General features: G+C 38.3%; 1 protein-coding gene across 1 annotated transcript in view; it reads right to left on the bottom strand.

Annotated features, from left to right (window-relative positions):
* Window positions 1–5,491: 5,491 nt before the first annotated feature.
* serinc2l (serine incorporator 2, like) overlaps window positions 5,492–11,743 on the bottom strand; it is an 11,777-nt gene continuing 5,525 nt past the window's right edge. The window contains exons 7-11 of the mRNA XM_014017847.1: window positions 10,754–10,923; window positions 9,455–9,545; window positions 8,268–8,418; window positions 7,983–8,192; window positions 5,492–7,107 (exon numbers count right to left, since the gene is read on the bottom strand). Of these exons, the coding sequence (XP_013873301.1) occupies window positions 6,969–7,107; window positions 7,983–8,192; window positions 8,268–8,418; window positions 9,455–9,545; window positions 10,754–10,923 (761 nt within the window). The 3' untranslated portion in view covers window positions 5,492–6,968. The remainder of the gene's footprint in view (window positions 7,108–7,982; window positions 8,193–8,267; window positions 8,419–9,454; window positions 9,546–10,753; window positions 10,924–11,743) is intronic.

The raw sequence follows: 11,743 nt of genomic DNA on the forward strand, positions 1-11,743 counted from the left end.
TATCAAAAACCTTTTCAAACTTTGTATGTCACCCCCCATTAATCACAGTTACCTCAGAATACAGAATGAATCTGAAAATTAAATAAATATATCAAAAACAAAATTAGTCTAATATTAACTATAATTGGAAAATAAAATATATTCTTATTAGAAAAAAATACTCAAAATTTACTTTGTCATTTTTGCACACTTTACACGAATACACAATTGCTCCATCAACCTCTGGTAAATCAAAAACAGACACAGAACAAATCAGTTTGTGTGATTCTGTGCACAGAAGGCCCTCCATCCTTTATCTTTACCTGTTTCTTCCTCTGCGGGTCGTGAGGATCACAGAGGTGGAGTACATCCAGGACAGGTCGCAAGTCCACAAAATATCAAAAGCTGCAAAAGTCTGTTTTCACTGTWTTCTCGATGGATGGATGAAAYAGATGAAAGGATAGATACTGCATGTTTTATTTCCACCTAAAATTATTTCAGAAGTGAAATAAAATAAAATACAAGTGATCACACGTGCCCAAATATGATGCCTCGTCCTCCTTCTGGGCCACACCCCGCAGTTTGAGGAACACTGACACTAAAAAAAGCTTGCATTCTGATTTAAACTGCAGGACTATTAAAGCTACAGTAGTTAACTTTTATAAAAAAGTATTTTTTTTACATATTTGTTAAAACTGGCACTAGCAAAAACCATACCACACTATCGGGCTACAACTAAATTGCTCAAGAGGTCATATTACTGGACAAACATCCAGCATCGGCAGTGTGGAGTTGCCCAATAATGGTGGGGGAAATACTGCAATATGTAAAATAAATAAATAAATAAAGTATTTTCATCTTTTACCCTTAAATGGGTTTATTTTTCTGCAYTGAATCACAAACTTAAATGTGATTTTAAATCTATTTTTTTTATTAAATAAAGTTATTTTTTAATGAACTAATTGATGGGCCAGAGTGAAGTCATCCGCAGGTCAGATGTGGCCCACAGGCCGCCAGTTGAATAGCCCTGCTATGCAGTATTAACAACAGAGTTGCAGCTTTTGATGTATAAATTTCACTTTTTTCAAAACAATATTTATGCTTCAGAGAGCTGACCCCTTCAGATATGAGGTTCTGGATGATGGGGTGCCCTGCTGAAATTCACTGTTGTATAAAGTACCTCAAAGTGATACTTGAGTTAAAGTACAAGTATCTTATCATTAAATACTTTAAAAGTAAAAGTGTTCTCTAAAAATATTACTTGAGTAAAAGTCGTAAAGTATCTGATATTTTCTGTACTTAAGTATCAAAAGTAAATTTCTGACACAAAATCTACTTAAGTATTAAAAGTAAAAGTACTGAGTAAAAGTGAGCAGTTAGATTTTCCAAAATGACATTTATTGGGAGGTGACTTCTCAAAAAAAAAATTTCTAACAGCGTGCAACTGTGATAGGTTGTGTACAAGCTAATAGGGTGTCAGAATGGTATATATTTATACTTCTCATTCAACCACAATTAAATTTACTCTATCCAGGAAACACAATTTATCAGGATAGTATTTTTTTAAGTAGTAACAACTCAGAATAAAATAGGAGTAACGACTTTCTACTTCTTACCTTTTTTAAAAAATGTAGTGAGTAGAAAGTACAGATAACTGTATAAAAATGTAATAAGTAAAAGTAAAAACATATGCTGAAAAATAATTACTCAAGTAAAGTACAGATACCCAAAAATTCTACTTAAGTACAGTAACAAAGTATTTGTACTTAGTTACTTTACAACTCTACTGAAATTATACAGCAAATGTTTTATTTCACTTAGTCTGGTTTTATCAGATGACCTCATCGTGTTCCAAAACCCGAACAACCAGGAGCAGAGCATTCAGGGGTCAGGTACGGTAAAGGTCACGGGTCTACTCTAAACATCAAATGGGCCCCCCCGCCCTAAAGGCCGGTGGGACATCAAAGCGGACAGGTAGTGTTTGAGGCCAGTAGGACTTCTAAGAACCACGTTATGTGGTGAATCCACTGCTTGTGTCTCGTACTTTCCAGAGCCGTGTGTCTGCATCCAGCACTCTTTAAAACTGTTCTTGTTGTTCGGCAGAAGCGCTGCAGCAGGGAGAGGAGAATGGGGTGGTGAGGAAGCGAGAGACGGGGAGCAGGAGACGGCGGAAGGAGTGCAGGAGCATGCTGTGGAGCGAGCGACTCTGCGCTGCTACAGTATGGCTCTGACAGGCTTATGTAACCAGACTGGGGCTGGCATTTGGCTCRCAGCAGACGCCGGCTGCGCAGGCTGTTATATAACCGCTGCTCCTCTGAGCCGAGAGGGAGAGCATGCGCACTGGAGGGCTGAACAAGAAAAAAAAAAAAACACAGACTTTATACTTCCAGAGTCAGAGACAAAGAGCAACTGTGAGCTGCTGCAGCCTGAAAACACACAAGAAACAACACACAATCAAAGCCACCGTGCTGTGGAAGAGGAAGTGCGACGTCAGGCTGTCAGCATCCTCACTTCCCCATCATCCAGCAACAAGTCTCCCATCATGAAAAGCCTAATTGGGCCTTAATGTTGGGTAAATGTTTCCAGTGCACACGCAGTATGCCAGCAGGGGCCAAACTCAATTACTTCCCCTGCATGCAGAATATAATTTAATGGCCCCAGATTCGACTCCTTAAAACCCAATTACACCTCAGACAGGCATCTGAAGTCCTTCTGCCAAACAGGAGGACGGGGCTGCAGCAGCTCACAGATACCCCCCGCCCCCCGGGTGTACGGATCAACTGGAACGATGGTGAAAACGCCAGGAATGTGGGGCRAAACGCTGAAGTGGAGAGGTCCGGCGAGCACAGCCACACTAAGGGCTTCATAATCATCACATAACAGCCTCTGATCTCTTATAAACAGCCACAAATTGCATCCAATGATAACAGGGAGAGATGAAGGTGCTTTATAACACTGCAGCCAATGGCTGAATTCAGAATGTCTTAAATCGATCCTGGAGTGGGGAAAATGACTTGATGATTATTAACTGTGGGAAATACAAGGGAGATTTATGACATGCTGCTAATTTGTTCTGAGATACTGTTGGCTGTATTCTCAGGTTGTTACTGTTAAGATGATAGAAAAGGACTCATGGCTTATTGATGCCTCATCATGTAGGCTACCTTTGAAACGATTAGGTGACGTTTGCAAGARTTTTGGCAGAGATCAAAACAAGAGGCTGCACGTCAGCTCCTCTTTAGACGATATTAAAACATCAATTAGTAGCGAGTTTACTACAAATGCCTCGGAGCTTTGGGTGATGAATTTACAAGACTCCACAGGCCGCCTCTWCCACGTGCCTCATCCAGGAAGTGAAGTCATTCATCAGGCTGGTGCTCATAGGAAAGAGTCAAGAGGGCAACAGAGTTCCCAACAGTTAATCTGTAGGGATTCAGCTGCAGGACAATGGAGGTCACACGCACCAATSCTTTTTATTCAATTCAGTTTTATGCTCACTTTTTTTTACATTTTTTCATCTTATGGGCTAGTTTGAACAAATGTAGAATTTATATGAGAAAAATTATTTGTGATTGTGTTAATGGAAATTCGCTGGTGGAAATGGAAATTATTAGGTTGGGAAAAAAAAACTTTCCTTGTTCAAAGTGTATTCACTTTTGCAAAGAGTGGGTCAGTTTTAAGATCTTCCACTGTTTTAAGTTAAGAAATGTTTTTTTAAAAGCACATTTCAGAGGGGGGTTTTCAAAGTTTGACAACACAAACAAAATAGTTTTTAAAAAATGCGGAGACTTCTCACCATGTTTTTTTTTTTTTCAGTTTTGGGGTGTAGCAACAGATTAAAGTGCGGACACGATTTGCCACAGTATAAGTTACATTTTGAGGGCGTAAACAAATCTCTGTATCTAACTGACTTGTGCTTTTTGCAGTAACTGAATGGGTTCAGATCAGGCCTTTAGGTTCGGTTTAGTCAATATGTGAAGATCGACCAATCACAGGGAGAGAGGGACAGGAAAAATGTCAATAAAAGCTAAGCAATCGACAAAATTGTTTGCTAAATATATTACTGTCTTGTGGATGTGCCAAGTGAGAAAATGGTCAACCATTTGTGTGTTGATGGAATTAAAAAAAAAACTTCAGCTCAGTGTCTGTTAAACCGTTTTTGTTCTGGTGAAAGTCGATGAGCTGTGGAGACCATGTTGAATGGGTCGACTGTAAAAGTTATTCAGTTGTAYGTGTGCTTCCAGGGACTACTTTTTGAGTTTTATTCAAATCTGGGCACTGGTTAATGAAATGTTTTGTCAATACAAGAAAGTAACAGATTTTTTTCTTCTGTCTACTCCTTTTCATTTGACCATGTCGTGTTGTGTGTTTTTGACACAAAGTTATTATTATTTGTATTGTTTTGTTTGTCCGAATGAAATAAAATCTTTAAATAAAATAAAAATAACATGCACACAGACAGGCAACATCTATCTGAGGCAGAGTGGCAGTGGGTCAGCACGAACTTTCTAAGGGGGGGTTAAATAAATACAGCACCATAAAAGATCATGAATCATAAAAAAATAAAATAAAAAAGGTGTCAAATCTATCAGTTTATAAGCTCCACTATACCTCTATAATCGTAAAATATATAATTAACCCTTTACAACAGTTTGAACTATGATTGTGATTTTGCGTATCTCACAAAATGAAAGTAAAAATTTTAAATATTGMAAATATTAGTAAATCTTTTGTAGCTTATTAAGTATTTTACTTTCTGATCACGTGTTTTCTCACAGTTTAAGGAGTGTCTATTTTTGTTTGTTTTTTTTTTCTCCAAAGGAATGATGAAATCCGAAGTGAACTGTACCAGAGAGAAGGGTGGTGCTGTGGGAGGGTGCAAGTCCACAAGGGGTGGTGTGTGCTGAACATTTATTTCCACACACGGACAACTAGACTGAGTTACTGCAGGAGCCAAAACCAACATGTTCTGTCTGCCAGTGAGGCGAGAGGGGAAARGGAAAATAAATAAAAAATATATAGYCRAAGCTAAAAAGCTTTCGCACCAAACAAGCTCTGGTTCTGCAGCGGCAGAACGGACCGGTCGCTTTACATCAGGGAAAACACGTAAACACACCTCAGACTGGTCACAAAGTCGAGTTGAAGTTTGTTTTTAATGCATCACAAAAAAAATTGTCGACACTTATCAAAGGGAAACGTTTGAGTATACAGCTGCTGGATGGAGAMAAATCATCAACCAAATGGTTGAGTTTTTGTTTTGTTTTTTTGTTGCTGTCGAGTGGCCTCAGTTGCACGTGAGAGTTGGCTGAGAGAACAGAACATGATGTGATGTGCCTGAAAGCTCCTCCCTAATTCCTCACTCTGGTACGTCAGAACCCAACTCTATAAGGTGACGTACGGAAAGAAGCAACCACAGGRTCTGCACTGTGGTAGTTATTTACATCCACTGAACATTTCAACYTCATAACATCCCTGGATATAAATGCAACTGAATTGGAAAAAAAMCATTCACTGTAGCCATTATTATTTTTTTTATTTTATAGTTGTTTTTGCACTCAGAGCTTATAGTTGRCAATCATTCAATAGGACACAAAAACAACAGATTCCTTAAAAACACAAAGTGAAAGTTTTTTATCTTGTGTTAATGCATTAAAAACATTTTTTAAGAGTCCCAAACCAATGCCTAATGGCATGCRATGACTGACACACCACAATAAGGCTTATAATAAGCACAGCAGCATCAAGTGACACTTTCCTTCTGTAACGCAGGACTACAAAAAGGCACTTCATAACTGTTATGAAATGTGACGTTACAATCTTACAACGGTCAATCAACAGAAATGAAAACCCAAGAGGGATAGAACGTACAGCAATTTAGGTTAAAWACAAGTGTTTCAATATATCAAAATTGTAAAAAAGAAAAAAAATCAACATCTGATTCATTCCTACTGAAATGTCTGACAACAAAAAAATGACACTTTATATTYTATTAAAAACTGTTTTTGATCAGACACATTTATAGTGAGGTAATCACCAGATGCATAAATACCGTACCACCGTCACAACCACCCAATCACYATGAAAGTCAAAACAAACAAACAGCGATTCAATCACTTCTGAAATGCATTAATATTATTCGGTCAAGTGCATTTAAAAAAAAATCCTTTTTTGTTGCTGAATCACTTGGCAAACTTATGGAAATGATGGTGTTTCTGAAAACACAAGCAGTTCAAAGTGAAAATGACTTGTGGGACTGAAAACAAACCTCCCTCTCTGCTGCAGAAAACTGCAATAAAAGTAAAGACTGTTGCCTGTGGCTGCCCGAGGCCCAGCACGGTCGGACATGGAAACGCTTAGCACCAGGAATAAATTGTCTCGAATTAGAGCGGACGAGGAAGAGCTGAGATTAGACTGGAGGTCTTTTCGGACCCTCTGGCTTAACGTGTAGTGACGTGGCTGTGCAGGCAGCTTAGCAGCACCAGGGAAGCCCTGTTATGATCTGCAGGGTGTGTCTTGTTAGTCTTATCTGGCTCTGACACTCACTTCACGCTGGGGCTCCTAAGCAGGGGTCCCCTGGTCGACCCCCCCCCTCCCCTCCCCCTCATCTCAGTAAAGGAGTCCAGCTAATCGGGGATATTCCAGCTCTGTCCAATCAGCGAGGCCTGATCAGAAAGAGAATCTATAAATGAAACAGCTGACGTACAGAGAAAGTGCCTTCTGATTCAGCACAGAAATATCATCACCACAGGGGAAAAAAGGAAGTGAATTACTTGTAAATAAAAKAATTTACAGCTAAAGCCATCATCAAATGAGCTAAAGTAATCAGTGTAAACTTTTAACACCTTTCTGATGACTATTAAACCAGCTTTAGCAATAAAACAACAAACAAACAAAAGAATAATCTTCCTAGATCATTTTCCTAGCCTCCTTCAAATTGTCTAATATGAAAAAATAAAAACATTCAAAGTGAACCCAGAGATATCAGCTGCTCAGCTGAAATCCCTGTCGGGGAAGATAAGGGGGGCGATGAGGGTCCAGAGATAGAGGCCGAGGCCCAGCCAGCTGGAGCTCATCTTCACCCACACAGCTGGCATGCTGCTCTGCATGGCCTGCGTGGTGATGTCAGGTCTGAGGAAACACAGAGGCAAAGTTAAAACATGTTACCTAAACCTGATGGAGAACTCACTTAAATGCAATTATTTGTTGTAAAAACAGCCGTGAGTGAGAATGTCTTTAAATTAAACAAATAAATCAATCTCTGCTCCAAGATTCAAGACGGTTTTTTTTTTTTTGGATGACGTTTGTCGCCCCCTGGTGACAAAACTGGGCAGAAAAAACATTCGGCTACAATTTGAGCTTTCAGTCTTGTTGTTAATTCCTCCCTATATCTGATGTAAAGTGCCTGTGACATCAAATTTTTTGTAATAAACATGAATGCATTTTTGGAAGAATAACATTGATAACATATTGCAAAACAAATTTCACGTCGCTGAGATGAACAGCTGTTGAGATATTTGCATGTGAAGAAACAGGAAGTGATGTCAAAGGGGAATGGCAGCATGTAAACAGAGCGTTGTTACAACAGTTCACAACACAGACTGTAGAGAAGAATCTGATGTTTCTTTAGATTATTTTTAGTCTCTATCAAAGAGAGATGAAGAAGAGTTAAACTTTAAATAATTTTGTTTTAATAAACCGAGACCAGCGAGTTTATTTTATTAATGAGTTCCCCTTTGATGTCACTTCCTGTTTCACTTTGGCTGAGCCAAATCTAAAAAGAAAATAGGCCAGTTATGTGACAAAATGGGTAAAATCAAGTATACTATGACAATTTTCTTAAAGATGCTTTCTTTGACTTTTTGTATTTGAAGGATAGGCATGTAACAGGCACTTTACGGCTTCAAATTTTATAAATATTTTAGATTTATAAYCTTCTTCCAGACAAACAACACTTTCCTGTTGGAATGCATTGTTGCAACAGTTTGTTGGTGACAGATACTCACTGGTACCAGTTGGTAAGGGTCATCATGATGTACAGGGAGGCCAGACAAAGGTGGAAGTGGAAAAAGAAGTAGCTGTACGTGACTTTCTCCTCCTCGTTGTCGACGGCCCTGCGAATGCCGTCCTCCCCCACGACTTCCTCGCCACTGTAGCCCTTTCCTTCCTCTGTCTGCATCAGCTTGTTCACCTGAGCGTTGCTGGATGAACGGATACTAAAARAYRGGCAAAAAGAAACATTCAAAATCCCATAAAAACCTTACAAAACACGTTTTTAACGGCTGACTTACCTGGCGTAGAGAGTACAGAAGAGGAAGATGATCAAACCAACGATTCCCTGAGCGTCCCACCACTGCACGTGTCCCGAGTTACTGTCAACGGRCGATTGGGTGGCGCTGACGTTTGAGACGAGACTCAACAAGCTGGGGTTGCACCTTTGGTCTATGATAGCAAAGACACATTTTAAAATACTGAGATAAAAACCCATCGAACTATTTTCTTCACCCACTTCTCTTTTTCTAGGTGTGAGGAGCTAGTGCTTATCTACAACAGTCACTGTATGAGGGGCGGGGCATAACCTGGACAGGTTGCAAGTCCATCACGACCATTTACACTCTCACCTAGGGACAATTTAGAGTTACCAATTAAGCTAACGTGCACGGTTTTTGACTGTGGGAATAAACCGGAGTACCTGGAGGAAATCCACGGGTGCACAGGGGAGAACATGCAAACTCTACCAAGAAAGACCAGGAGGTAATCCTTTGATCGGTTTGCTGAGGCAACAGGTCTAACCACTGCTCCACCGTGCCACCCAGGTTTTAGGAATCAAAGGCAAATGTGTTTTTTTTTAAATTGGCAATACAAACATCCAGCATGGCAGACCTAACAATATTAGTTTTCTTTATATTGTTACTATTGACAGTGTGTGATAGAAACAGGAACTTTATCTAAATCTTTATCTAAATGTCACTGGGATGTATACGTTTTTATGCTATGGGGWGGTGGATGCCTATATTTTTAACCCATTCAGACTTAAAGAGGATATTAAAGAGTATTTTCTGAAAATCTTAACAGAATTGACACTGTTCACTAAACTTTTTTTTTCCAGATTATTGTCTATCACTGTAAGCTTGTACTGCTTTTTCTTTAAAATGATACACGTTTTGTATTAAACTTGAAAAGCAACAAAGCTTTATATGGCACAGCAAAAATTTAACTSAGATATAAAAGCTGCATCAAGTCTGAATGGGTTAAACAAAACTCAGCCTACATTTATCACAAGACTGTCCATTGGATCAAACAAAGATAGCTGTGCTAAAATTAACTACACTGCGCCTTTGTTTCTGTATTTAAACTCACCTTTATTGTAAAAGCTGCAGCAGATCAACAGAAGGTCAACATACAGTATTGAACAGAAATAGTGAGGACAACAACYGAATTGTTTAATGAAAACAGGAGATGACATCTGATCACTCACCTGGATTGTTGGTCATGGCAGACCAGGTGACATACATGGTGTAGAGGGAGATGAGCGAGGCCTGGAGCAGACCGGAGTGTGGCTGAACTTCCTGTAAACAACACGACAAAACAGTTAAATGACCAATTCATCACAACAGCAAACGGCTCATAGGTTGGTTTCAAGTGACATCACAATGAAGAATGAAGATAAGACTAATGGATTTTATATTTAGGGTGTAATTGTGCGCGTTTAGTTTAGTTTAGTTTAGTTTAGTAAATTTTAGTGTCTAAGTCAAATCAATGAGACAATGAACAAGTGCAATTATTCGTCAGATTAAAAAAAACTTTTGCTGGTTATTTGAACTAACTAGGGCTGCAACAACAAATCAATAAAATTGATTATTAAAAGCATAGGCAACGAATTTCATTATCGATTTGTTGTGTCACGTGATTTATGCGTCCCCTCGCCGTGTCACGGAGCCATTTATGTCACCCGCAGAGCGTTGTCAATCCTGGCTGACCTAAATAAAGTTTAGGAAGAAAGAAAAAACTCTACCGGTAAAGATCCACCCTCTCTGAGACCCTCGTGTGAAAAGCAGAGACTTTGAACTTTAAATCAGTTTTTAAATTGTGTTGTTATGCCAAGTAGATTCGAAGTTATGATAAAAAGTATACGCCACATTTAATTTTTTTAAATGATGGTCTGATTTTTAGGGCAGAGGGGAGGAGGGGGGGCTGCTTCAGAGACGCAAAAAGTAAAGAATCAGAGAAAAATCACAAGTGCTAAATGTAAATAAGTTCTAATTATAATAAATTAATAATAGTTTTAGATCTAAAAGTCACATTTTACTCTTATTTTCTGTTTTCCTCATTCAGCAACCTATTAAATTTCTGTTTTATGTTTTATAGCTATAACCAAGTAAATCCACTTTTTTTTCCAGTCAGTGTTTAATATGGATGGCAAAATCAACTGTGAAAATATTTATGATGTGCTTCTGTTTTTTAATTTAGCATATTATTTAAAAAATCCTTCATGTTATGAAAAGACCCTCTTGATTCAATAGAAAATTCTGGTTTTTAAGAAAATGGCTGCTTATCAATTAATCGTTAGTCAATCTAAGATAAATCAACTTCTGACAACTTCATATTAATCGATAACTTGCATCCCTAATGTATACAGGAATTAAATTAATTTGTATCAACTTATATTTATGTAATTAAGTGTTTTCATGATTTGGCCGATTAATCAAAAAATAATGGACAGATTAATCGATTATTAAAATAATCGTTAGTTGCGGCCCTAGAACTAACCCTGTACCTGTATCTTTGGTAAGATGGAGACAACAGAGATGATGATGCAGAAGATGAGGTTGAGGCTGATGAAGACTTTGTGCTCCGTGCAGTTGTCTGGCTGCGTGTAATAAACGTAGAAAAGCACCACAGCGGTGAAAGCCAGTGCATAGCTGAGGAAGGTGAAAGACAGCAGCCCTGAAATCCAAACAAAAAAAGTAATATGAATTTTAAAAAAACGTGCAATTTAAAGAAATCATTTGCTGACTTGAGTAACAGATAATACCCATTAAATCAGGGGAAAAAAACCAATAATGCAAACAGAACCCCATCAAAATAAAACAACTATATTTAACATTTTCTCTCATCTTGACAAACAAACCAACCTGCCTGAAACTGGTACAAATAGCATTTTAATYAAACAGTAGCAGTCATTAGGAGAGGCAGCCAGCAATCACTTTATTAGTCTAAACAAGCTGAGCTAATGTTAGCTTTCTGAACATTGTGCACAGAGCTTTCACTACAACAAACACAGACATGTATGGGAAAGAAAAATAAAACGATGCATTCAAAATGCTCATTTGATAATCYGATTTTAATACTTTATAAGTCATCCAAATGAACTCAACTATGACTAACTGTAATCTTGTTTTTTTTTTTTCACATTTATACACAAGTCCCAGTGGACGTGCTACAGCTGGTCACCTTTTTTTTTTTACTAAAACAGAGTCGGCAAACTAACTRATGAAGTAAATGTTGAGACATCAGCCTGTTTTAGCTTGTGCATAAAAAGTAGAAAAAAACTATACAAGTTTGTTGCCTTTCAGCTGTGAGTTACATGGTTACACGATTCATCTGCTTATTAACTAATGATAAACACAAAACCACTGCTCTCGTTTTTGATGCCACAAAGAATATTTCTTAGCATCTTAAAGTGTATCTTACCCCGCCCTGTGAAAAGATAACTCCGCCCCAAGGCGAAATTTGAAAAGTGCATCAAAGTGGGTAGAGGAGGGGG

This window comes from Austrofundulus limnaeus, unplaced genomic scaffold, assembly GCF_001266775.1.
Source record: "Austrofundulus limnaeus strain Quisiro unplaced genomic scaffold, Austrofundulus_limnaeus-1.0 Scaffold177, whole genome shotgun sequence".
NCBI lineage: Eukaryota > Metazoa > Chordata > Actinopteri > Cyprinodontiformes > Rivulidae > Austrofundulus > Austrofundulus limnaeus.